At 40.7% G+C, this 27,545-nt stretch overlaps 2 protein-coding genes across 2 annotated transcripts; one reads left to right on the top strand and one right to left on the bottom strand.

The window, feature by feature from the left end:
• The first annotated feature begins 423 nt into the window (after positions 1-423).
• sart1 (spliceosome associated factor 1, recruiter of U4/U6.U5 tri-snRNP) lies at positions 424-9,509 on the top strand. The gene is made up of 20 exons (XM_084387596.1): positions 424-954; positions 1,445-1,499; positions 1,656-1,711; positions 2,714-2,840; positions 2,952-3,057; positions 3,161-3,238; positions 4,935-5,034; positions 5,161-5,303; positions 5,930-6,136; positions 6,220-6,323; positions 6,404-6,555; positions 6,685-6,809; positions 7,630-7,794; positions 7,880-7,990; positions 8,079-8,166; positions 8,258-8,348; positions 8,442-8,577; positions 8,660-8,749; positions 9,067-9,188; positions 9,268-9,509. Exons 1-20 carry the CDS (start codon positions 693-695, stop codon positions 9,284-9,286), a joined length of 2,337 nt encoding a protein of 778 aa, XP_084243722.1. The 5' UTR covers positions 424-692; the 3' UTR covers positions 9,287-9,509.
• A 2,772-nt stretch (positions 9,510-12,281) lies between these two features.
• Positions 12,282-26,250, bottom strand: hif1al2 (hypoxia inducible factor 1 subunit alpha, like 2). Its single transcript, XM_084387062.1, has 14 exons — positions 26,026-26,250; positions 24,597-24,823; positions 24,391-24,521; positions 24,220-24,304; positions 24,033-24,109; positions 23,397-23,572; positions 23,195-23,301; positions 22,794-22,941; positions 15,643-15,800; positions 15,485-15,558; positions 13,816-14,063; positions 13,648-13,720; positions 13,174-13,291; positions 12,282-13,099 (listed from the first exon to the last, which is right to left on the bottom strand). The coding sequence occupies exons 1-14, from the start codon at positions 26,124-26,126 to the stop codon at positions 12,834-12,836; spliced, it is 1,989 nt and encodes a 662-aa protein (XP_084243188.1). The 5' UTR covers positions 26,127-26,250; the 3' UTR covers positions 12,282-12,833.
• Positions 26,251-27,545: the final 1,295 nt, after the last annotated feature.

Below are 27,545 nucleotides of genomic sequence, written 5' to 3'. Positions count from 1 at the left end.
ATAGGGGTGTGAGGTAGGCTAGGCTACTATTTAAAATTTTTATTGTAAAAAGTACTGAACTAAAAATCTTTCTCTTCAAGCTCATATCTACCATTAATAAACTGAAAGCATTGTATAGTATAGTAGGCCTATTATTTTACAAATAGCCTAGCCTATTTGACTTAATTGAACGGTTTAAAAGCCAATTATTAATTTAGCATTTTGCGAATTATTAGATTTAGCCTACATGCTACAAAAAAGTTATTACTATACTTTCTCATTATATTATTCTCATACCATTTAAATGAGTTGAATAGACTGTGTGAAAGGTTTTTTTTTTTTACTGAAGAAATTCTAAAAGTGTGGAATACTACAAGACTGCGTTGTACAGACCAACAGCTTCCATACTAGTAGGTGGCGCTGCAACACCCTCTTAGTCCATTTAACCCGGAAGTTGTCAGAGCAGCACAGCGTTCATCAAACGATTGCGTTATTGCGGTAGTGATAGTCGTGTTTGTTTGGTATTTACATTTTTCAACAAAAATAAATGCGAAATAATGCGTTAAAACCCCGATAATAGAATCTGGACCTGATACTACGATGTTTTTGTACTGTTGATATTAGATAAATAGTTACCTCTTTGCCGTATTATAATCGACTAAAGTTCATTAGAGAGACGCATAAAGCACATTTAATCCGTAAACAGAACCGAAATGGGTTCATCAAAGAAACACAAAGAAAAGGAGAAAGATCGGGATCCCGAGGATCGGCACCGTGAGCACAAGAAACACCGTCACAAGGATCGAGACAAGGAGAAGGAGAAGGACCGAGAGCGAGAGAAGAGAAAGAGATCCCGATCCAGAGAGAGGAGCAGCCGGGGAGCAGAGAGAGACAGAAGCGGTAAAGCAGAGAAGAGCAATGCAGAGCCGCGAGTCAAGAAAGAGAAGCTTGATCCTGCTTTCGAGGACAACAGCGGTCAGTCGTCCTGTCCACCCCGTAGTTTCTGACAAACTACCATAATTACTACAGTAAAACTGTGTTGACTTGGTGTTCTGCTACTGTCATCAAAATCAAAATGTAGACGGCATGTTTGAGCCTTATAGTTATAGGCCCGGTTTCACAGACAGGGCTTAGATTAAGCCAGGGTAAGGCCTTTTGTTCAATTTGGACATTTAAGTAGATTTATAAACGTGCCTTAGAAAAAAAAAACATTACTTATGTGCTTCTTGAGACTAAACAATGGCAGTGATATTTAAAGATATGTCGGTGCAAGTTGCTTTCAGTTAAAACAGCTCAAACATGCATTTCAGTCTGGGAAACCAGCCTTCATCTTATCCTCATTTCTTAATAAAATTCACCATGGTAGCCCATACATTTCTTTGTCCTACTACATTTATGGCATGTAATAATCTTTAAGGCCTTGACATTGTACTGTATTCATGTACGTCAACATTTTGTGTTGCAGAGCCAGGTCCCAAATCAGCTGGTGGTGATGCTTCGCTCAGCATTGAAGAGACAAAGTATGTACTGTAGCATACTGTCATTTGTAATTATGAGAGGGGAATGTATAATTAATTAAAATACACACACACACACACACACACATATATATATATATATATATATATATATATTTAAAAATATATTACTAAATGCTATTACTCTTTGTTTTGCAGTAAACTGAGGGCCAAACTAGGTTTAAAACCCCTTGATCTCAATGAAAACAAGAAAGGTAAGAATTTGATGGTCATGTTACATCAAACTGCTGTTTTATACACTACTGTTTATATTTTGGGGACAGGAAGATTTTTATAAAAAAAATATTTAGCAATGATTCATTAAAAGGGTCATGAACTGCTTTTTTTAGTCTTTTTTTTTTTTTTACAATGTTTCCTGAGGTGTATTTATAATCTTTATTTTTATTACATAAATTATTTGCCTAATTTATAAATAAAAGGCCATTTTCTACCCTGATTTGAATGCTGTTTGAAGGGTCGTGTCTGATGTGAGACTTAAGTGTATACGCCCACTGCTATGATTAGCTAACATCTTTGCATATGAAATAAGGGTTACATGTGGAAATCTCTCGGAATTGTTTACTATGTTTTTACTATTACAGCTGTTGAGATTAACTAATTGGGGTGTTGATTATAGCATTATATTTAGATCTACTCTCGTCGCATGAAAGATTGCAGCCATGAGCATTGTAGCCCTTGATCTCGTCAATGCAACTTGATTTCTATACTCTCACGAATGCTTTCATCAGAACTAACAGTTCAAACATGGTGCAAATAAGAGATTCATTGTGGAGTGCAGACAGCGCCATTGATTGATTATAACAAGAGTTTTGGCGAAACTCCTTTGGCTAATGTTTCCTGAGTTGCAAATCAGCATATCAGAATGATTTCTGAAGGATCATGTGACATTGAAGACTGGAGTAAAGATGCTGACAACTCTGCTTTGTAATCACAGGAATCAATTACATTTTTAAATATATTAAAATAGAAAAAAGTTTATTTTAAGTTGTAATATTTCATAATATTATTATTTATTCTTCTTTTTTTTTATCAAATAAATGCAGCCTTGGGCACAAAGAGAATTAAAAAAAACTAATCTTTTTGACCCAAACTGTAGAACGTTAGTGTTCGTATTTGCTTTATTGTATGCAATGCTTTGAATGCAATCTTATTTGAAGCATTTCTTCTAAATCTATGATTGTTTGCCGGTTCCTCAGAGACTGGAACCAAGGAGGAGCCTCTCGTGGCTGAGACCATTAATCCTGTCCATATCAAACAGCAGGCTGAGATTAGAGAGAAACTGGCTGCTCTCAAAGAGAAGCGTCTGCTCAATAAGAAACTGGGGTAGGATATTGTTGCCAACTGCAATGGATAATAAAACTTTCAATATGTTATTCAAACTAAATCAAATGCTAAATTGTACTAACATCCGCCTGTTTGTTGTGGTGTTTTCAGGAAGGTGAAGGCGCTTGGGGATGAGGAACCATGGCTGGACGACACAGCAGCCTGGGTAGAGAGGAGTCGCAAACTGGCCAAGGAGAAGGAGTTGGCGGAGAAGAGGGTGAGAATAGACTGTTGTGGAGACAACCAGATGGCTAGCTTTGTCTCGCTTTTCCTTTATCTGTGTTTTTATTTTGTCTTCTGTGTAATCCCTCTCTTAACAGGCCAAGCTCCTTGAGGAGATGGATGAAGAGTTCGGTGTTAGCAATCTGGTCGAGCAGGAGTTTGCACAGGAAAAGAGGGTGTGTGAGCTTATTGATACTTTCTTGCTGTTCTCCAGTCAAACTTTTATCCAGCTGTTCTCAACCCCCAAGTGCCCCAAGACAACATTTTAAAGGCAACCTAAAATATTTCTGTTACTTCTGCTGTAATGAAAAATCTACTCATTTTCAGACTTGCTGGTTATTAAAGGGATACTTCACCTCTGGAAAGATGAATGTGTATTTAAATTGGGTCATTTATGTATTAGAAATGTGAAATTATTTTAGAAGTTGGTGCCTTCTAGACTGAGAAAAGCCAGAAAATGTATTTTTGGCTCATGTGGATGAAAGACAACAACTCCCAGAATGCATTTGCTTCGCTGCCCTACGAGGCCACTCCCAAGCCACGCCTACCGGTTACAGAGGGCAGTATCAGAAGAAATGATACATCTAGGCTACTAGTTGACTCGAAACTGAAAAGACGCCGTTTTATCGTGAGATCCCACCCCCTATGGGCGGGTTCAAAACATGTGGAAATAGCTCCTACTACTGGCTGTAGTCTCTACTAGGGTAGGGTTTCTACTGATACAAAGCTTAATGCTAATCGGTGAAGTATCCCTTTAATGTCATATAATAATATATAAATATTATATAAAATAAATGTAATTCTAGATCATTCCAGAAGCTGCAATGAGTTTTTTTTTTTTTTTTTTTTTTTTACTCACAGATAGTAGTTTCCACCCAATTAAATATTTCAGAGATTGGCTTAACTAGAAAATGATCATACTCCTTAATTTTCATTACTTAAGATTTTATTAGTGTACGTGACTTTTCCATGTTTAGAAATCCTTAAATACAAGTTTTCCAAGATAGTGGCAATCCTGGTCTCTTAAAGGTATAGTGGAGGATTTTCTTTTTCCGGGTGGATCATCAAGACTATTGGTCCTCCTAGTTGTCAATCATTCTGGTGATATGTTTACGTAAGGTACACGTTTAATAGGCTTTCCCTCTCGGGAGCAGGTAGAGTGTTGCGCATGTGCATTTTTTCAAAAAGTGGAGAGGGCGGTTCTTTTCTAAAATTCGGGAAAATCCTCCACTATACCTTTAAATAAATGTGATGTTTGTTGAGGGGGTGAATTAAAATAAGAAATATCTTGATGTTTAACTGTTTTAGTTTATTTTAATATTTATTTAGTCTTATTTTAAGTCATCTGGGACCTTTATCAGCAGTGAGAGGAACTAGCTTTGATCATGTAACTGTTGTTGAAGAAAAGGTTTCTTATATATATATATATATATATGTGTGTGTGTGTGTGTGTGTGTGTGTGTGTGTATATATATATATATGTATGTATATATATATATATATATATATATATATATATGTATGTGTATGTATGTATATATATGTATGTGTATATATATGTATGTATATATATGTATGTGTATATATATGTATGTGTATATATATGTATGTGTATATATATGTATGTGTATATATATGTATGTGTATATATATGTATGTATATATATGTATGTGTATATATATGTATGTGTATATATATGTATGTGTATATATATGTATGTGTATATATATGTATGTGTATATATATGTATGTGTATATATATGTATGTGTATATATATGTATGTGTATATATATGTATGTGTATATATGTATGTATGTATATGTATATGTGTGTATATGTATTAATTCAGTTTAGCTGTTTTCCTAACCAGGACTCATACGGCTCACGCCATCTCAAAGGGCTCAAGGTTCAACACAAGATGGACTCTTTCAGAGAGGGAGAAACGGTTGTCTTAACTCTACAAGACAAAGGTAAGCTAACATGATGATGATGGTGAGGGTGGGTAAATGTTCTGTTGCTGTAGATGAATAAGCATCTGCTAAATCACTGATAGCACCTACACACTCACGGTTTCTCTGTGTGGGTGACTTTCACAGGTGTTCTGGAAGAGAAGGAGGACGTGCTGGTGAATGTGGGTCTGGTGGACAAAGAGAAAGCAGAGAAAAATGTGGAGCTGAAGAAAAAGAAGCCAGATTATAAACCTTATGAAGAAGAGGAGAGTGTGGATGACATGCTCGTTGTAAGATCGCCTTTTAACTTTGAAATTTCAAATTCGCTAGATGCATTAAAATATATTTAGGATGCTTTCTCACTAGCACTTTTTGTGCGCACCTGGGTTCGATTGACGTCAGAGAGCTGTGGTGTAATGATGTGAACGCTGTTTTCCAAACTCAATTGCGCACCCGTGATCCGTACCAGAGGTCGCATAAAAAGGGTGGTCTGGTACGCTTCAGGTGAACTCCAGTACGGTACCCTGCTGAAGCAAATGCAATCGTACCAAAACAATGTTTGCGGTACATTCGCGACAGATAGACGCAAGTGCCATTATGTGCTGATGCTTTGGAAACAAAAACAAAGGTTAAAAAAAATAAAATCGAGCAATCGAACTCTGTTCCGGACCAGGCAATCAAACCAAGTCTGAAAGCACCGTTAAAGAATCTCACCTGGTAACACATTAGCACTTGACGTCACACTGCCTGAACAGTTTGCCTGAAATTTGGCATCACAACATTATAATGTAAAAGTTGAGGCAATGAGCAAAAAAAATCTCCACTATTAAAATACCACTGATATTGGCTGATAGCACTGTGCGCTTCTGTCTTTCTTAAACGTAACATTCTTATGTATTCTTTTAATTCTTTCCAGTTCAAGCCAAAGTCTGTGCTGTCCAAGTACGACGAGGAGATCGAGGGGGAGAAGAAGAAGAGTTTCAGGCTGAGTTCTGGAGGTTTTGTCGGGGGTGAGAGAGAGCGAGAGCTGCAGGCCATTAGAGAAAACCTGCACAATCAGGCCCAGTCTCTGGACATGCCCTCTCTCAGCCTCGCCACTGAATACTACACGCCACAGGAAATGGTGAGAAAGACGTTTGTTTAAGCGGACTCGGTTTTAAGTTTGATGTCATTCTTGACTGATTGTTCTGCCGTGTGTCACATCAGGTTGGCTTTAAGAAGACCAAACGCAAAGTCAAGAAAATCAGAAAGAAGGAGAGGGCTGGTGACCTCTTGATTGACGACACTCGAAGCACAGATTTTGGCTCCAGGTAAAGCCTTCACTTGCTTGCTGTTGAATACTACAGCGCCACCACTGTTATTTCAACCCAAAACCGGTTCTGGCACTCAGGTCTCGAGGTCGAGGTAGAAGGCAAGATGAGGAGCAGGAGGGGGCGGAGGCGGAGCCTGGATATGTTGCTTTGGAAACCAGCAGCAAGCCTAGGGATGTCCTCCAACAGTCGGATGACATTAGAATGGCTGACATGGACATCAGTGATGAAGGTAACAGAACTTTTTAATGATTTTTCGTTTTCCGAAGACATCTTTTTCTGTCTGTGGGGCTTCCCTTTGAAATTCAAATGAATTGCATCAGTATTCTCTGCACTCACTCTTTCTCCTTGTCTTTCCCAGAGGACTTTGTCTCTCCAGAGCCTACTGCATTTGAAGAGGATGAAGCCGAGCAGGAGCTCCAGAAACAACTTGAGAAACAGAGGAAACTCAGGCAAAAACAGATGCTCAAAGACTCAGGAGAGAGGGTCAGCACAGTTCTGAAGCAATTCTTCTGCAATGCAGATAAAAATCCACATTTTTATTAATTATTCAAATGAGTCAGTTTTTACAACCCTAAGGCCATGTTTTTTTTTTTTATGGCAGTGGTTGAGTTATAAAACATGCACTTTTGCAGGACACCTCCCATCTAACAGATATCGTTGAATCAGTGGCAGATTCTCGCAGCTGACCTGCACGACACACACTTGGGGCAGATTTACTAAACAGCAAATTAGCGTGAGAGTGCAAACCCATAAAAGCACCGATGGGAGTGGCACAAATTAGCGTCTGGTTTAAGACATGCTTTTTTGGGCATTAAATAATTGCGCAAATAGCAGTAAATTGACTAGCGCAAACCTTAGTAAGGCTTGCATGATTCATTTAAATACTCTCCTCCCATAAATTTTCCATCTGAAAGGGAAACTCTTACAAATGCATATGCAATAAGATTTTATCTTTGTCTTTAGTAAATCCTGACAGTAGTTTTTTAACGCCAAAAGAGGGTTTGCGCTGATGCAAGCTGTTAGTAAATCTGACGCTTTATTCGCTACCATTTAGCCGCATCGGTTTGACAGGGTTTCACCCATTCTAAAATCTTTGACTGTTGATCCCTCTTTTTAAAAAGGGAATTGCTTTTTTCATGCAATTCCCTGTTGAAAACCCTTACTTTATATAATACTATTATATTCTATTGAATCAAGTCAGTTCAAACATTAAATGTAACTAAATACAACTTTTTTTTTAATGTATTTTTAATAATTAACAAAACATTTATTCAACTGTTTCTTTTGTACGTGGTGTTTTCAGGTGGCTGAGCACATGAAGCAAATGGAGATGGCAGAAGATGACGACAACGACCCAGACAAAAGGAACAACATTGTCTTCAATGCCACCTCCGAATTTTGTCGTACTCTTGGAGACATCCCAACCTACGGGCTGTCAGGCAACCGAGAGGACCAAGAGGATATTATGGTGCAAACCATCCCAACACTTCCCTCTTGTGATATGTTTCTTCGCCTGCAGGTCTTGATGATTTTGATTTGTTTGGGTCACACAGGACTTTGAAAAGGATGTTGAGAGAGAAGGAGGTGGACAGTCAGACTCTGATATGGATGACAACGTGGGCTGGAGCACTGTCAACCTGGACGAGGAGAAAGTCCAGGCAGATGTGAGTCTTCCGCTCACCTCATCGACTGCAATTCTGTTGGAATGTGGAACCTTTTCTTTAACGTGATCTTTTCTGTTTTCTATTATAGTTCTCAACGGCATCCACAACTATTCTGGATGAAGAGCCCATTGTAAACTCTGGTCTCTCTGCTGCTCTGCTTCTGTGCAAAAACAAAGGTGAGAGATGAACCGAATCTGATTTTGAACTAGATAGAATGGGTTATAATGTCTGATTTATTAAAAACGTATATTTATTTAACCCTTTCAGGGCTGTTGGACACACAGATGCTGAAGGTGGCTCGTGTCAAAAACCCAAAACCAGTTCTGGCAAATGATAACTACTGCATCGAAGACAAGATGTGAGTAGATGTGGAAATACTTCCCCCAGTGGTTCTTATTAAAAAAAAGAAAAGAAAAAAAGCCAAGCCTGTTTCCTTTTCATTCTACTGCAGGAATATTGATGACAAGTACAGCAGGAGGGAGGAATACAGAGGCTTCACTCAGGATTTTAAGGAAAAGGATCACTACAAGCCTGATGTCAAGATTGAATATGTTGATGAATCTGGTCGCAAGCTGACCCCTAAAGAGGTTTGTGCACGTGTGGTTCTTCACCTATCACGTTATTAGATATCACTGCTACGAGTGCTCAGCTTCATGTGTCGTCCTCCAGGCTTTCAGACAGCTGTCCCATCGCTTCCACGGGAAGGGTTCTGGCAAGATGAAGACGGAACGGAGAATGAAAAAGCTTGAGGAAGAGGCGGTATGTTTTCTTGACATCGCCAAGTATATTAGAACATGCAGCACCATTAAACTCGGCATTAAATGGAAGTTGCAATTAGTCTTTTCTTCCCTATTGTGATGAACAAAAAAAAATGTAGGGCAGGACTTGTCATTCGGGAATTGATTAGATTGCTGTCGTTTGCTATTGCTGCAATCTCATGTGAAAAAGTAAATAAATATAAGATTTGTCAATTTAGATTTTTGGCTTTAATTGATGTGGGTCTTTTTTAGTGTGTATATACACCACCGTCTGTCTTGTCAAACTATTAAAGGTTTTTTCCCCCATTGTTTCTGCAGCTGCTGAAGAAGATGAGCAGCAGTGACACTCCTCTGGGAACCGTCGCTCTTCTGCAGGAAAAGCAGAAGTCCCAGAAAACTCCTTACATTGTGCTGAGTGGCAGTGGGAAGAGCATGAATGCGTACGTATTCATTCACCATTTCTATTCCATTCTGTCTATGTTCTGGTTGCTAATTGGTTTTATCTCCCTCTTTTCACAGGAACACCATAACAAAGTAAATCTAGATTCTGGAACCTTAGAACAGGCCTTTCACAGAATATTTCTCAAAGATAATGTACTCGTTTTAGCCGTCTCTTAAATGAATAAAGTCGCAACTAGTGATGTATATACAGACATTGTCCTGTGTGTGAATTTAAATCCCTTGATTAATTTTGTGATTCAGACAATTTCCTGTAGAACACTTTATTATTTTTTCTTCATTAAAAACTGTTGCGATTTAAACTGTTCTAATATTATTCATTAACAGTACAATGTACTTATTGTGTCCATGTTGTATTTCAAAACACTTGTGCTTCTATTAATGTGTGAAATGGGTAAGGTAAAGGACCGGTTTGGTTTAAGGTGTAAGGGAAGGCTCAACAGTCTAATTATAGATGTAATTACAGAAATATGTAATTATATGCAGGTTTTTTAAAAATGAAATTACAATGAAAAAACATGCATTTACACAAGTGCGTTGCATCAAATGATTAATTTAAATATAAGTACATAGTAGTTAAGGACACCTAATATAAAGTGGGACAAAAATATGTATTATCAATGTACTATAAAATAAGTGTAGTGCCAGTAGTTCTTAGCTATTGCTGTTCTTTGTGTATTTTAATAACTGATACCACAGTGTTGTTAGATGCTGCAATTGCCATCTATTGATGTGGATCAGCATGACCTTCTATGAGTTTACATAAATTACACTAGTACTATTGAGTTTTAGACCGAGGTCTACACACTGATTAATTCCCTTACCCGTCCGACAAAAAAGAAGCACCTTGGGCATTAAATACAAATATTTCCACCTAGTCTAAGCTGTCCATTAGCGTGTTTTGCGCTCTTCGCATCACCAAACAGCACTACACTACTAGCGTATCTAAAGGGGCAGCAGCCAATGAGCATAAGGATTCTCACCGTGTCCACGGGTCAAGTCATTTCAGCATGTAAATAAAGTCTATCAATCAATGTGGGTGACCCACAACATGCATCATTAAAACTTTATACAGTGAGGAAAATAAGTATTTGAACACCCTGCTATTTTGCAAGTTCTCCCACTTGGAAACCATGGAGGGGTCTGAAATTGTCATCGTAGGTGCATGTCCACTGAGAGACATAATCTAAAAAAAAAAATCCAGAAATCACAATATATGATTTTTTAACTATTTATTTGTATGATACAGCTGCAAATAAGTATTTTGAACACCTGTCTATCAGCTAGAATTCTGACCCTCAAAGACCTGTTAGTCTGCCTTTAAAATGTCCACCTCCACTCCATTTATTATCCTAAATTAGATGCACCTGTTTGAGGTCGTTAGCTGCATAAAGACACCTGTCCACCCCATACAATCAGTAAGAATCCAACTACTAACATGGCCAAGACCAAAGAGCTGTCCAAAGACACTAGAGACAAAATTGTACACCTCCACAAGGCTGGAAAGGGCTACGGGGAAATTACCAAGCAGCTTGGTGAAAAAAGTTTGAGCAATCATTAGAAAATGGAAGAAGCTAAACATGACAATCTCCCTCGGACTGGGGCTCCATGCAAGATCTCACCTCGTGGGGTCTCAATGATCCTAAGAAAGGTGAGAAATCAGCCCAGAACTACACGGGAGGAGCTGGTCAATGACCTGAAAAGAGCTGGGACCACCGTTTCCAAGGTTACTGTTGGTAATACACTAAGACGTCATGGTTTGAAATCATGCATGGCACGGAAGGTTCCCCTGCTTAAACCAGCACATGTCAAGGCCCGTCTTAAGTTCGCCAATGACCATTTGGATGATCCAGAGGAGTCATGGGAGAAAGTCATGTGGTCAGATGAGACCAAAATAGAACTTTTTGGTCATAATTCCACTAAACGTGTTTGGAGGAAGAAGAATGATGAGTACCATCCCAAGAACACCATCCCTACTGTGAAGCATGGGGGTGGTAGCATCATGCTTTGGGGGTGTTTTTCTGCACATGGGACAGGGCGACTCCACTGTATTAAGGAGAGGATGACCGGGGCCATGTATTGCGAGATTTTGGGGAACAACCTCCTTCCCTCAGTTAGAGCATTGAAGATGGGTCGAGGCTGGGTCTTCCAACATGACAATGACCCGAAGCACACAGCCAGGATAACCAAGGAGTGGCTCTGTAAGAAGCACATCAAGGTTCTGGCGTGGCCTAGCCAGTCTCCAGACCTAAACCCAATAGAGAATCTTTGGAGGGAGCTCAAACTCCATGTTTCTCAGCGACAGCCCAGAAACCTGACCGATCTAGAGAAGATCTGTGTGGAGGAGTGGGCCAAAATCTCTCCTGCAGTGTGTGCAAACCTGGTGAAAAACTACAGGAAACGTTTGACCTCTGTAATTGCAAACAAAGGCTACTGTACCAAATATTAACATTGATTTTCTCAGGTGTTCAAATACTTATTTGCAGCTGTATCATACAAATAAATAGTTAAAAAATCATACATTGTGATTTCTGGATTTTTTTTTTTAGATTATGTCTCTCACAGTGGACATGCACCTACGATGACTATTTCAGACCCCTCCATGATTTCTAAGTGGGAGAACTTGCAAAATAGCAGGGTGTTCAAATACTTATTTTCCTCACTGTGTATGAAAAAGTAAGAGTACTCTTGGAATGGACACCATTCAGATGACGCTTCTCACACACAACATTTTCTTTCTTAATGTGTAAACTTTTAAAATTAGCACCAAACTACTATGCATCTTTAATTGGTATTTTAATAATGTATTATGAATATTGTCATATTTTTCTGATAAGATGGGAACAACAGAGTGCAAACACACTGGCGATCAGATTTAGTAAAATGATGTACGTAAAGCATGAACAATTATGAATCAAGACATACTTTTGTGAAAGCGCAAACAAAATGTTTTTATTTATTCATAAAGGTTTCTAGAATATGTTGAAATACAACACAGCAATGGTAGAAGACGCAAGACCATGTTGACCATATGTTTTTAACGACACTACAAGTTTGAATAAACCATCAAAATATAAGGAAAATATTTTATTGTTTTTAAATATGATGAACAAAACACTTAACGTGGTTGAGGTATTTATCTGACAAAATTATTTGGCAAAAAAAGGCAAACTACAGCTACAGGTTTTATTTTACTATACAAAAAAGTGCACAGAAAAACAAAAAGCTTTCATTGACTATACAACATAATCAGTCATTAATATTTAATATTAATAATACTTTTTTGCATGTGTTCTAGATGATGTCCATACAATTTGGCATGTTTCATTGCGATATCACAAATAAAACAATCGACTGCAAGCACAACTATACAATATACAAAATCTGTTACAATTATTAAAATAACATTAAAATGTAAATGTTCCTAGGCCGGACATAACTTTTGGTCACTACTGTACTACTTATGCTGTAACTTTAGAAAAGAGTCGTTTATAGCACGAAATCCAAGCTTTGCTCCAAAACTTTACCCCCATCACTCAGGTTTTAGTAATGTACACTAAGGCAATGCTTGTTGGTGTTGATTACTGGCAAATGTTGTCATCATAAGACTTGTATTTTGTTCTGTATCAGCACCAAGGTACTCTTGAGGCCACTTGGTCCAGAACAGCTATAATTTCTGTCCCTTGGAGCAAATATGATGTGGGGTCAAGTGGAGCATTGACCTCACACTCCCACCCACTCAAAATAGGTAGAGTCAAAGGTGCTGGGTCCGTTTTTACATCAACATGGTGTTTTCTGTTCTGTGGATAACGCATTGGATTCTCCAGAAGTGATCTGAACTTTGATCCAAGTGGATTCAGACCTCTGCGACATGGCCTCGGTAATGATCCATCTAGTGGAAATGCGGAAAATGTCTAATATAAATTGAGAAACTATTGTTTTATTGAAGTCTGGAAGCCATCTTACCAATGTTCCAGTATGTTCTGTTGGGTTGTTGTGAAACTTTCAGTGCATCTTCCCTCCAATTATATGTCTTGTTTTCAGTCGAGAATAGTTGATAATTATGCTGTTTACAATTATAAACCTGGAGGAAAAAATTCGTCCAATTACTTAACTTCATTTGAATCTATTTTCAGGGTTGTCTAAACTCAAAATATTACAATATAATTCAAAAATTCAAATGCAATATGGAATATTAACAGTTGAATGAACAATTGAATTTGCACTAATTGAGTAATTTGTATTTTAGATAAATATTTTCACTAGTCAATTTTTGAATAAGAGTTCCAAATTAAGTCTAAGCATGATCAATGGTTGAGCATCTCAAAGCAACATACAGTGGTGCTTCTGTGCTGAATGAATCCACCAATCAAATTGAAGGACAGGAACTAACTGTAATTATAAAGGGAATTTGCATGCACATGAGCACAGTGACAGTACCTTTGAAATTCTGTTCACAAGATCTAAGCTTTCATTCAACTGCTTGGCTGTTATCAGATTAGTATCAGCGATCCTATGACAAAGGAAATATATTTTTTATTAATAGATTGCAAAATGCATAATGAGCATTATTGTACACCAGAAAATGACCTTTCTTATTAGACATACTTGTTTGTTAGAAAATAACGACTGACACTTTGTTGGGTATGTGTCAGGCTCTTCGTAGGAAGAAAGACTGTTCCCTCTGAATTCTGCAACCTAGGGTCCAGTTTTTGATGTGGACTGTTGAATGATGGTCCATACACATTTAGTTCGTCGCCGTCCACCGTCCCGTCTAAAATGGGAGTTAGCAGGAAGTCCTCTCCGTGCATGGGAATGTATGGAGCCAGACTTTCCAAGTCTAACTCACACAGATCCTACAGTAAAGCACGACAAATAGGAAGGTTTTCACAATATGTACATTAAAAATGTGTGGTCAGTATTGAAAAAAAAAAAAAAAAAAAATGTGTTCAGCATGGATGCATTTCATTGATCAAAAGCAGAGGTGGACAGTAACAAAGTACATTTACTTGAGTACTGTACTTAAGTACACTTTTTGAGTATCTGTACTTGAGTATTATTTCTGGAAACTTTTTACTTTACCTTCACTACATTTGAAAGACAAATATCATACTTTTTACTCCACTTCATTTCTGTCAAGGTCATTAAGTAGAAAGTTGTAACGATTTTGGTTGTAGGGGTTGCATTTTGGTTGGAAATGAAAGTCGGGTTGACATCAGAATCAAACGTCAGATTGATGTCAACATCCAACATTGGACAGACGTTGGATTCTGATATCATCCCAATTTTAATTTTCAACATTGGGTTTGGTCATTTGTTTTGGAGCACACTAGCTTATAGATAACAGTAAGGCTAACATATTCATACTAAAAGCCCAAAAACTTTCAATAGGGCACTATTTGAGGGGAGAGTGTCCAGTACCATTGTGGACGTTATTGAGTGCACTTATTCAATCTCACATTCAATCCCACTACTGGAACTGTGTTCTAGAAATAAATTTGATATTGATATGAGGGTAGGCAGGCAGGCATAGATTCAAAGGCATAAGGTAGGTATTACATGCAACAATGCAACAATAATAAAACAATGCATTGACATTTACTTTTTACTTCTGATACTTAAGTACTAGTACGAGTACTTCTGTACTTTTACTTAAGTAAAAATCGGTCAAAAACTTTTACTTGTACTTTTCAGTTGTGTACTTTGTCCACCTCTGATCAAACGTGACAGTAAAAATGTTATAAATTAAAAAAATTAATTTAAAATAAGTTATAAAAAGTTATATTTAAAATAAATGTCGTTGTTTTAAACGTTGTATTCATCAAAGAATCCTTTAAAAAAAAAAAAATCACGGTTTCCACAAAAATATTATACAGAACAACTGTTTTCAACATTGATAATAATAAGAAATGTTTATTGAGCAGTAAATCAACATATTAGAATGATTTCTGAAGGATCATGTGACACTGAAGACTGGAGTAATGATGCTGAAAATCCAGCTTTGCCATCATGGGAATAAATTATATTTTAAAATACATTAAAATAGGAAAAAAGTTATTTTAAATTGAAATAATATTTCACAATAAAATTTACTGTATTTTTGATCAATGAAATTCAGTCTTTATGCAACGTTAAAAAATCTTACCAACCCCAATCTTTGGAACAGTAGTGTAAATATGTTTGGTCTATGAGTACAGTAATAATTCAGTACCATTGTGTATATATCAAAATACTATGGTATTAACATCTAATACCACAGAACATTAAGGGTACTCACACAATTGAAATTGCAGCACTCTTCTGTATTATGTGTGATCTCTCTGCAGGCATGAACTTCCTGTATGTCACCCTCTGAGCAAAAAGATTCATCATCATCATTATAACTATTTTCAATTACATCATATCCTGTGATATTTTAATATCTGTTCATTTTACCTCTTTGCTTTAGGAGTATTGTAGGAATACTGTGCTCAGTTGATGTGGTTCTAAGGCCAAAAGGCGCAGGATGGGATTCTGGGTAAAGTGAATCCTTTGGCTTCAGAACTTGTTCTGTCTGCTCCAGTAAAAATGCTAAATCGGGCTGCTCCACTCCACTACAGTATTATGAAGTGAACAAATAAATTTGTTCAAAAATAAAACAACATAACTTCAGCCTTTTACACATTTAGGGCACATTTACACGACAACAATGTACTAAAAACTGAAAAGTTTTTCCTTTGTGTTTTTCACGTACAGAGGACACTTTACACGGATCCACAAAAACGGTGGGAATCACGGTACGGAAGTAGATTTGCTATATAGTAGCATATAGTAGGCAGTAGATAACGTTGGTCATTTGGTCATTATGGTTCAGTATTGCTGTATTGTGAACTGCTGTAATCGGTCTCATGATCGACAGGGCAAACACCTCATAAATCATATTCGTTTTCCCCATTTTCGTCGGATGCCTTGGGTCGCCGCTGGTCGTCAGTATACTGCCGGACGAAAACAGTGGATTATTGCACGTATGATAAATTACTCCTGAAGTGTAACAAACCCGCATAGACAAGCTTCATAGCTCACAGAATCTGACAAGTGTGTGTGTCACCACTGATGCTTGGTTAACGATTGTTTTCTCCGCGTTTACTTTGAGGATCTGCAGATCTTGCACTCATCCATTTGTGAACTGCAAGTGAGCCTCCAGTGACAACTTTTTAAATTGATCGGAGCAGAGACTTCAAACAGAGACCACAAAGCCTTTCAAAGTGAATTTCGTTTTGCATTAATTTGTATTTTAATTTTAATAAATGTTTCATCAACCAATTGCCTGTATTTAATAAATAAGAACTTAGCAGAGAGGTGTCGGCGCGTGAACTGGAGGTCTTATAAATTAACCGAGACTCAGCATTTAAGGTAGTCTTGCCTCACAGACCTGAAAAATATATCTATATTGAAATGTCTACTTTTAAACAAACAATTCAAAACGAAAGAAAACAGATCTGCTCTCTGCTTATATGTAATCCGTTTGAAATGTGCATTTCTCTGGTGTGTTCATTGCTGCGAAGATCGCGAGTCAGCATTGTCAACCTCATCTTTGCAGCCGACTGTGACAAAAAAATCACTTGTTTATTAATAAACAATTAAAATGTGTGTGTGTGGGGGGGGCTTGAATGTTGTTGCCGAGGGCACAGGAAATTGCTAATCCGGCCCTGGATCGGAGGTGTAAGCGCAGACTCCACCAGGTAGGAGAAAATATCAGGGAAACTGAGGCTTGGTAAACATTCATAATTATTACTCCATACTTTGTTCATAGGGATCGATTCCGCCTATAATCTCTTTTTTTTTTTTAAGTACCGTTGTTTGGATTCATTATGAAGTTTGTCCGTATATGGTATAGCCAACTTTTTTTGTCACGGTCCATAACTCTTTCTGGAGACCGGTATCTTACCTACGCTCATATCCTATTATAAACCGGCTTTTGTGGTGCCTCTAAAATGGCCGCCGTTACCCACAATGCACCATTCCATAACATCTACGCCCGAGCTCTATAGACTGAACACGTAATGACGACACTGTTTTCACAACTTCACGTTTTTGTCAATACAATAGAGACAATAACTGTAGAGTTTTCAAAAACTTGCACTTTGAATCCCATTTTCAAAAGTTTTCATTTTCAGGCCTGCAAAACACCATTGTCTTGTAAATGAACAGCCAAAACGTATAAAAAGTCTCCCGTTTTAAGATGAAAACGTACTTGATTACTTACGTAACCTCGGTTCCCTTAGAGATAAGGGAACGAGTACTGCGTTGTAAATGCTGTGGGAAAACTCCTTTTCTCGAGAATATTGAAGCCTTTATTTTAAAACGCATTGCAGCTGCACAGCGAGACCATCATAGCTCGCGCGAGTGAGCTGATTGGCTGTGCTGCGGCAACTGCACAAACCTATGACGAATGAGCAGAAGCGCGCAATCCAATAGGAGCGCTTGGCGCCCTGCCAGACTCGCGCCAATTTACACGTGACAGGAGAGTATAAATTGAGAGAAAATTCGCCATATGACAGGTCTATATTGACTGAAGCGAAACACCTGATATGAGCGAAATAGCACGGCAAGGCAACGCAGTACTCGTTCCCTTATCTCTAAGGGAACCGAGGTTACGTAAGTAACCAAGTACGTTCCCTTACGAGAACGTTCTCTCGTACTGCGTTGTAAACGCTGTGGGAACCCAATTTAAAACGCCGTGCTATTTGCTTGTGACTACTCTGAGAATCCAGGGAGCCCCGGGATTATAACAGAGTCGTCTGAATATCACAGACAGGAGCGTCGGGTCTAAAATGATATGCAAGCATAAAGTGAAGCACAAAGCCACTCAGAAATCAGTATAGGGCTGGGTCGACAGAGCCAGGGACCTAGAATATTATTCCCACATATAAATGAAGTCACAACAGTGTGTCTGAGTTCCACACCGGCCTGGGTCCATAGAGCCAGGGCCTAGATGGAGAGAACTCGTGCCTGCGGAGCAGGAACCTCTAGGTTATAAAACCTTGCAAATGTGGACGGAGCGGACCAGCCGGCCGCCGCACAAATATCTTCGATAGGAACTCCACTGGACCATGCCCAAGAGGAAGCCATGCCTCTTGTGGAGTGAGCTCTTACACCTATGGGACACGGGAGGCCCAGTGAGGTGTATGCTAGAGCAATAGCATCGACTATCCATCTAGATATCCATCAAGAGGCCGAACGCTCCAAATATATTCTCAGAGCTCTGACGGGGCAGAGCATGTGAGCATCACTGTCTTCTCCCGAAACTGGGAGGGCGGATAGCGAAATAACCTGGGCTCTGAACGGTGTTGAGAGCACCTTTGGTACATATCCGTGTCTTGGTTTAAGGATGACTTTAGAGTCGTTAGGCCCAAACTCAAGACAGGAGTCGCTCGCGGAGAGCGCTTGTAAGTCCCCCACTCTTTTGACTGACGCCAGTGCCAACAGCAGGGCGGTTTTAAGAGAGAGAGGTCTTAAATCAACTGACTGAAGTGGCTCGAAGGGAGGCCCCTTAAGAGCCCCTAGGACCAAAGAGAGGTCCCAAGCCGGCACTGAAGGTGGCCGAGGTGGGTTAAGCCTTCTGGCTCCTTTAAGGAAGCGATCTATGAGGTCGCTTTTTCCTAAGGACGAGCCGGCCACCAGCACATGGAAGGCTGCGATATCTGCCACGTATACTTTGAGTGTGGAGGGGGAACGTCCGAGCTAAACACCAGCTGGAGAACACTGACCATTTAAGGTGGTAGAGACGTCTAGTAGACGGAGCTCTAGCCTCCATAATGGTATTCAGGACACCTTCTGGGAGGTCCCGGGGTACCCGTTGAGCAGCCATGCATGGAGGGCCCACAAATCGGGACGGGGGTGCCAGATAGTCCTGTTTGCCTGCGCAAGGAGGTCGCTCCTCAGCGGGATTGGCCACGGAGCTGTCACAGACAGTTGCATTAGCTCTGGGAACCAAACCCCACCAGAGGGGGGCTACCAGTAGGACTGCGCAGTTGGTGTTCCTGATCCATTCGATGACCTGGGGGAGCATCGAGACCGGGGGGAACGCATAAAGGGGGAGGCTGGGCCACTCGTGGGCCAGCGCGTCCCTGTTCTTTGAGAAGAAGATTGGGCAGTGACAGTTGTCTTCTGAGGCGAAGAGGTCCACCTCTGCCTTCCCGAAGACCTCCCATAGCAGGAGAACCGTCTGGGGGTGGAGTGACCATTCTTCTGGGGGAACATTGCCCCGAGAAAGCATGTCTGCTCCTGTGTTCATCATGCCCGGCACGTGAGCTGACCTGAGTGAGCGCAGGTTGATTTGAGCCCATAGCAGTAGCTGTGTGGCTATGGCGAACAGGTTGCGGGACCTGAGGCCGCCCTGGCGATTTATATAGGAGACCACTGACATGTTGTCCGTGCGGACCAAGACGTGGTGTCCCGCCAGATACGGGAGGAAGGTTTTTAGGGCTAGAAAAACCGCTCTCATCTCGAGGCAGTTGATGTGTAGGCGTTTCTCCAAGCTCGACCAGAGGCCGGAGGTAGGCCTGCCCTCGTACAGGGCTCCCCAACCGAGGTTGGAAGCGTCTGTCGAAATGACCCTCCTCTCTGAGACCAAACCCATGCTCACACCCTGCTGGTACCAGCTGGTGTTTTTACAGGGGTCCAGAGCTCTGATACAGCGCTGGTCCACCCTGATCTTCAAGAGGCCCGAGCGCCATGCATGGGGTGGTACTTGAGGTGCTAGCCACAGCTGAAGAGGACGCATTCGCAGTAGGCCTAGTTGGAGTATTGATGATGCTGACGCCATAAGGCCCAAAATCCTCTGAAACGTTCGGAGGGGTACATAGGAGCCCTCTTTGAACGACGCGGCGAGCCGCTGAATTGACAGAGCCCGGACCGAGGTGGGCCATGCTCTCATAAGTACGGAGTCGAGAACTGTACCCAGGAACATGATACGTTGGCTGGGAGACAGTATACTCTTGGAAAAGTTTACCCTGAGCCCGAGACGTTCCAGATGGCTGAGGAGCCAGGTTTTGTGAGTATGGGACTCCGCCTCTGACTGAGTCAGTATGAGCCAGTCGTCGAGGTAGTTCAGAATGCGCATTCCCCACTGTCTCAGGGGGGAGAGAGCTGCATCCATGCACTTCGTGAATGTACGAGGCGCCAGTGCCAGTCCAAATGGTAAGACTGTGTACTGATATATCTGCCCCTCGAAGGCGAATCTCAAGAATGGCCTGTGGTGGGGGTTCACTTGGATGTGAAAGTACTTTTAGATCCACTGAAAAGAACCAGTCTCCTGGGTGAATTTGCGCTAGGATATGTCTGGTTGTAAGCATTCTGAATGGCCGTGACATGAGGGCCTTGTTCAGATGTCTGAGATCTAAAATGGGTCTCCAGCCACCGTCTTTCTTCGGAACGAGAAAATAACGGCTGTAAAACCCCGACTCGCTTTGTGATGCGGGGACTATCTCGATAGCCCCTTTCGCCAGCAGACATGAAACCTCGGTGCAGAGGATGTGAGCTATGGTGCTCCTTACCATGGTTTGAATAAAAGCGCGAAAGCGCGGTGGTCTGAGGGCGAACTGAAGCGAGTAGCCGCGCTTTATAATGTTCATCACCCAATCTGAGACTCCAGGGATGGCCTGCCAAGCCAGAGCCCGATGAGCCAGAGGTAAAATCACATCTGACGGTGGAACGCCCAGACTTGGGGGCCCAGACCGCCGTGGGTTTATGTGAGAGAATTTGCTCGATTTGTGCTTTGTGTGGGTCGCTGTTAAAACAGCGTTTGGGTGCAGGGGTGTGTGACAGATGACGGGCCCATGTTCTGCATTTAATACTGCTCCAGCCGCCTGAACTGAAGAGGGGGCTGTGAGAAGCACTCGAGCGGTCTTCGGGGCTGGTTCTGCCGCGGCGGGACATAAACCCCTCTTTCTGCCGGCTAGGACGGCATTTTGGGCTCATGGTCGAGCGTGAGCTTCGGCCGAGGGCCCTGGTGCTTAGGGAACGGGTACCGTTTCGCTGGCTTCAGACGCAGGCTGGTTTCAGCCGCTGGGCGGGGCTGATGGACCTGCGTTGCTGTCTTTTGTGGCTGCGGCGTGCTCTTGGGGCGCCGTGAAGCCGAACTGGAGCGCTTCGGGAGGAAGTGCTTCATAGCACTGCAAGCCTTTTGGGCCTCGGTGAAGCGCTCAGTGAAGCCGCTGACCGATGGGCCGAAGAGACCAGTCATAAGATCAGCCATAAGTGGCGCTCCAAAACTACCAGGCTGGCCATATTACGGCCGATGGCCTGAGCGGTGGTCTTCGTTGCCCGTAGCGCCAAGTCTGTAGCACTTCTAAGGTCTCTGAAGGTGTCCGGGTCAGGGCCTGACTCGTCCATAGCGCGGAGGAGCTTAGCCTGGAACACCTGAAGGGTCGCCATGGCGTGTAGTGCAGAGGCGGCTTGACCGGCGGCAGAATAAGCGCGGCTGGCCATAGCCGAAGAAGTCCTGCACGGCTTGGACGGGTGCGCCGCTTTTGACCTCCAACTTCCTGCAGTGGGAGGGCACAAATGCGTGGCGACCGCTTCCTCAAGTGGCGGGAGTGTCACATAGCCCTTTTCCTCAGCGCCGTCAACAGTGGAGAGCGTGGTAGAGGAAGAAGAGCGCAAACACGCTGAAAAGGGTGCACGCCAGCTCTTTGTGAACTCTTCATGGACCTCAGGGAGAAATGGAGCGGCGTGCTGGCGAGGGGCCGTCTGGCGCCCCGGAAGGTACCACTCGTCGAGGCGGCTTCTGGCAGGTTCAGCTGGTGAAAGCCAGTTGAGACCCAGTTCTTCGACAGCGCGAGACATGACACGGAAGAGTTCGGCGTCAGTGCTCGCTCTGGTGTCGAGACGATCGCTCTGAGAGGGAGGGGCGGGGTCCGCGGAGCCCGACCAATCCTCACTCTCAGATGCCGCCACTGAAAGTGCATCATCCAGTTCCTCAGCAGATCCGCCAAAGGAAACGAGTCCCGCCGCTGCAACAGAGCGCTTCTGCTCATTCGCCATAGGTTTATAGGCTTCAAAATAAAGGCTTCAATATTCTCGAGAAAAGGAGTTTTCCCACAGCGTTTACAACGCAGTACGAGAGAATGTTCTCGAAAGGGAACTGTGTCGTGTAAACGGGCCCTTGGGATAAAAGTGTCTTCTAAGGAGCCGTTTACACAACAGTTTTCAACTAAAAACAGAAAACTTTTATGCGTTTTGGCCGTTCATACACTACAATGGTGCAAGCGCAAGTTTTTGAAACCGATACCTTTATTGTCTCTGTGTAAACTACAAAAACACGCCTTTGTGAAAACGGTAACGTCATGCGCATGCATATTACATCCGCCAACTACAGGCCTGGCATGCATAACACAGTGTTTTTAATCATTTTCACAGATCCGTGAGAACGGGGATAGTTTTGACAACGTTGGCATCAGTTCGCAAAAAAACATTATACATTGTTGTTGTATAAACGTACCCTCAGTAACTTACAATACATTTAAGGTATAGTTTCAGTATGTGTATTTCTTGGGAATTTAACCAATCAATGTCCTTGGCATTGCTACTGGCAATTTTCTAACCTAAGAATGTAATTGATGCAGACGACACACTCTGGCACACCAGTACAACTGTTGCACACCACTGACGCGTCCGTCTCTGCCCAAACATAGCCACCATGCCTGTGCAGCAGCCGATATTTCCCAGTCGACACCTGACCTGTGGAGAGCACTGTTCCGGACAGATATTTGAACATTATTAAAGACAGAAAGAAAAAAAGATTTTTTTTGTCATCATTTACTCATTCTCATGTAATTAAGTTCTTTCTCTAATAGAAAAGAGTTTAAAATAAAACATATAAAATAAAATAAAATGGCCATCCATGTTTCGCTGCCTATGGCCTGAGGTGTTGGGTTTCAAGTGGTTCGGAAAAAATAACATAACATAAAATAAAATAAAATATCTTTGAAATAACAACTCTTACAACAAATGTGTGCCTTGCGGATTTGCTGGCAGTCAGATGGATGATAGTACTGGTACACGGATTGACCCAACAACTCTGTGTCTCGAAACCCGGTCAACTTCACAACCCTGAGCCAAAAAAGAGCTTCAAATATAAAGACGACTCAAAGAGGATCAAAGCAGTTCGCTTTTTGCACTTGAAAGCTGCATGCAGAAGGTTGTACCTTGAGTGGCAGTAGGTGAACTTCATGTCTGGGCTGTGTACGCTCATAAACGTACTTGTATTCAGCGCTGCATCCACTTCAGTGATCTCCTGCATGGGCAGAACCCTGCACTGAAGAACTAGGCAACTGGATCCAAGTGTAGCCAACGTCTTTTTCTTTCCAGTACAGTGAATAATCTTCAGACAAAAGCAAATATTCATTACATTTAATTCATTACATTTATATAGCACTTTTCTACTCAAAGCGCTTTACATATAGGGGGGAATCTCCTCAACCACCACCAATGTGCAGGATCCACCTGGATGATGCGACGGTCACGGCAGCCATATTGCGCCAGAACGCCCACCACACACCAGCGTATTGGTGGAAAGGAGACAGAGTAATGAAGCCAATCAATATAGGAATGATTAGAAGACCATGATGATGGATAGAGGCCACTAGGTAAATTTGGCCTTGGTTTAACGTCCCAACCTAGTTTTTCCCAACCTAGTCTCCCATCCAGGAACTGACCAGGCTCAACCCTGCTTTCCCTCAGTGGGACACAAGCCTTGAGCTACAGGGTGATAGCTGCTGGCAAAATGTGAAAACAATGTGGTCTTTTTACTTTTGCAAACAATGGAAAGAAGCCTTTCTTACTTTCCAAGGAGTCAGCTTCTGATTCATCACACTTTTTATTCTGAGGAGCACTTCACATTCCTGCTGTCCTTGGTTTCCTGAAATATTAGCAGCAAATCAAATCAAATCACTGGCACTAGGGTAAACCAGCCTAGACCAGCATGGAAATTTCTGGTCAAAACTGGTCTTTCCATCAAGAAGTGCTCACCCATCAGTCTCGTGAGGATGTCTTTGACCTCCATGTGATCACACGGATGCAAGAACTCAAACAAACTCCTCCCGATGCAATCCATCTGAAAGACAAACGTTTGGGATTTAATAACAATGCCAGTAAAGTCATTCCAAGTTCATGCAATTCATTTGGTTTTAGTGTCATCACCTGGTTAATTCCAGTGTGTGTAGTTACGCCCTTAGTGGTGAAGATGACCATGCCATTCAAAGACAACAAAACCACAAACCCTCCGAGGGCAGAATCTAGCAACTCCCTCTCATGAGATTTAGCCGATACTCCTACAATCACAATGTTCTTTAGAAAACTTGCTTTCTTTTAACCCGTGTTCTACTTTCAAGCCCTTTTCTTTCTACCTGGTGAAGGAGGAGAGGACTGTGTACAGTTGTCTGGTGTGTTCAGAAGACCCCTCAGGTGAAGGTAAGCGATTGTGAGACGTATGACTGAAGCTTTGTCTCGCTGTCCGTCCATATTCGGGTCCAGAGGCAGAAGAGCAGTTAACTCCTCGAACAGCTGACTCTCCTTCTTCCTTCTGCTCCGCGCCGCCAAGCGAGAACATGTTTTTCTCAATTCTGTGCAGACCCTGCATTTAAAGTTATGGTGAATTTGAACAACCACAAAAGATATGATGAAGCATTTTTAACATAAACATGCAAACATTTTAAATGATATTGTTTTAGTTGTATGAGCACACTGCTGTTGACCCGATTCTCAACTAGCGTCATTCAGAGGAGGGAACATGCACTAGAATCATCATCATTTTCACTGAAGACAGAAGGCAGCACTGTTACTGATGGAAAAAGAGACGTCATGACTGCGTCACTTTGTCTTATCACTGCCAAGCGTAGTTGCCTGCAGCTTCTGATACAATGCCATGCCTTCTGATAATGCCTCCCCATGTGCATATGCTTTTACATGCTTTTTTTTTTTTGGCCTAAAAATGTAAATAAATAAAGGTAATAATAATTGGTAAAATAATTTCTGATATTTGCTGGTGTAATATGAAAATCACTATGAATTTATAAAATCGTTTTCTTTATTATTTATTTATACAATTATTTCCTTCTCTGCATTTTTTCTCTGCTATAGCTTGTTTCCTGCAATCTAGCTTTCTAATAAGACTGACATTGTATACCACGAATATTGTTGGCTCTGTAACGACTGCTTTTGCTCCTAAGTCATTTCTGGATAAAAATGTCATCTTTTAATTTATTTTCATTTTCATTTTATTTATTCTAATAAGAAGAATGAAAACATTCTTAAAACGGAAGGAAAAGGGCACTTTTAAGTATATTAACTATCAAGTGGCATGCAAATAATTGTCCAAATTCCTCTGTTAAACTTTTCAAACTTCTCAAAACTTTTGCATAGTGCCTGGCTGATTTGTTGTTTGAATATTTCATTAATTTGAAAAAGATGCATAATAACTGATGGAAATTGACAATCATTTGCATGCTACCAGAAAGTCTATGACTACATTTAGTTTATTTTAAATGTTTGTTTCCTTCACTTTTAAAGCATTTTCATTTTTTGGAGATAAATTAGTAACAAATAAAACTGAAACATTTTTAGTATGTACGTCTTGTCCCAATTCCTCAGGTTAGTTCTAATGAATGCATTGGCACTATATAAAAAATAAAAAAAAAACATAAAAATATTTGTAAATGCAGCTTCAGTGGAATGCAGACTCTAAATCCACAGTGTTTATATTCAATATTTGTTGTGTACAAAATCTTTTGTATTTGCATGTGACTATCATGGATTAAGATTAGTTTTTGTACTCACCTTCTTTTCTTCGGCTCAATGAACATTTGCTTTCTTCTAGCTTTTCCATGGCACTCTTCTCTCAGTGGATCCCTAACCGTTTCCAAATGCTTTGAAGTCATTTTAATAACTTAAGATGACTCGAGTGATCATGTGCTCATGTCAGGCATGTTACCAGGTGGCATGTGGTCATACTCACTGTTTGTAATCTCTGGACATACTTGTGTTTATACCCATTTTCTCTGTAGAAGACCCTCCCTTCATGTTCCATGTGACAGTTGGCCATTAATCACCAGTATGTTTGCATCTGTCAAAACAAGATGGTTTTTTACTTTTCTGAGAACTCAGATCTTGTAGATTTGGTTTTGGAATAACGGCCACTCATGATTCTAGGAAAACTACTACCAGTTTAAAAAAGATTGCATACATTAATCCATATAAGCAATATGTAAGAAAAATCATTTTCTTATTTCCTGTGTGCTGGCAGTTAGCTAAGATAAAGACATAATTGACACTATCATATAAATACAGACAGTGTCAAGAGGTTGTGACACTCACGGTTACATATTCCAGTCATTCAAACAAAGCACAAACACACATTTAGTAGATATTTTAACATTAAAATAAGAAGAAAACACTTTAAATAATCTATTAACATTCTTTAAAACATATGGAATTAATAAATACGACACATTGTACAACTAGTAAAATCTCTAATCGTGCAAAAGGGCCGCTGAGTAATTTTAACACCCAAATCAAATCCGAAAACTAACAAAGTTGTTAAAATGCTTGAAACATTACCTTCAAGTTAAACACTCTCCACATGGATCGCTGAAAACCATGTTTGAGTTTGGGCTTGTAATAGTAGTCCATTGTCTGTTGCCCAAACATATCTGTAAGGATAAATTTCATAGTTGGTATCACTGCAGATGAACTCTTCATTTTCATGTTGGTCCTTTGATACTTTTCCATGCACATTACTTTATCTCTGAAATGCAGATGTATGCATCTAACTTGAAGCATATTTTGGTCAAAGCAAATATATTTGCCAGTAAATAAATTCCAAGTAAAACTATAAAGGAATAAATTGTTCAAATAGTGCCTGATTTGCTCTGTTCTCCTTCCCCCCTGGTTAGGAGAATGAACATACAGGCAACAAGCGACGTGCCGCCCCAGTAACCTGTTGGATCTATGTGATTTATTGACATTTGCTTTCTGTGATTGGCTTGCTCTAAACCACAGCTTTGTTCACTGAGATAATGCATTCTGCTCAGACTACTTATTAAATAAGCACATGTGCATGTCAGTTCTGCTAACCAACTATTTTGTTTTGCTAACTAACTAGGTGTTGTTTTTGTACTAATAACAAGAGGTCTTTTTAATCTGCTTATAATGTTAAAGGACATCTACATTATCACAATAAACAGACATTTTTATTTCTGTTATTAGATATTACATTTTATTAAAATTTGAGCATTTGACATTTCACCTCTTTTAGCAACCGACAAAAGTGAAAAGCTGAGTGTTTTGTCTTGAAGTGG

Source organism: Rutilus rutilus (genome assembly GCF_951802725.1).
Source record: "Rutilus rutilus genome assembly, chromosome: 18".
NCBI lineage: Eukaryota > Metazoa > Chordata > Actinopteri > Cypriniformes > Leuciscidae > Rutilus > Rutilus rutilus.
The sequence above is the reverse complement of the archived record's forward strand: the minus strand, read 5'-3'. Positions and strand labels throughout refer to the sequence as shown.

What these genes read in the sequence shown, in the direction of transcription:
- sart1 (XM_084387596.1), top strand. Translation starts at nt 693, where the DNA reads ATGGGTTCATCAAAGAAACACAAAGAAAAGGAGAAAGATCGGGATCCC. An exon ending in TGCTTTCGAGGACAACAGCG is followed by an intron (nt 955 to 1,444) that starts GTCAGTCGTCCT and finishes TTTGTGTTGCAG; the next exon opens with AGCCAGGTCCCAAATCAGCT. An exon ending in AGGAGTTGGCGGAGAAGAGG is followed by an intron (nt 3,058 to 3,160) that starts GTGAGAATAGAC and finishes CTCTCTTAACAG; the next exon opens with GCCAAGCTCCTTGAGGAGAT.
- hif1al2 (XM_084387062.1), bottom strand. Translation starts at nt 26,126, where the DNA reads ATGACTTCAAAGCATTTGGAAACGGTTAGGGATCCACTGAGAGAAGAG. An exon ending in GTCCTCTCCTCCTTCACCAG is followed by an intron (nt 24,522 to 24,596) that starts GTAGAAAGAAAA and finishes TTGTGATTGTAG; the next exon opens with GAGTATCGGCTAAATCTCAT. An exon ending in TTCACCTACTGCCACTCAAG is followed by an intron (nt 23,302 to 23,396) that starts GTACAACCTTCT and finishes TTTTTGGCTCAG; the next exon opens with GGTTGTGAAGTTGACCGGGT.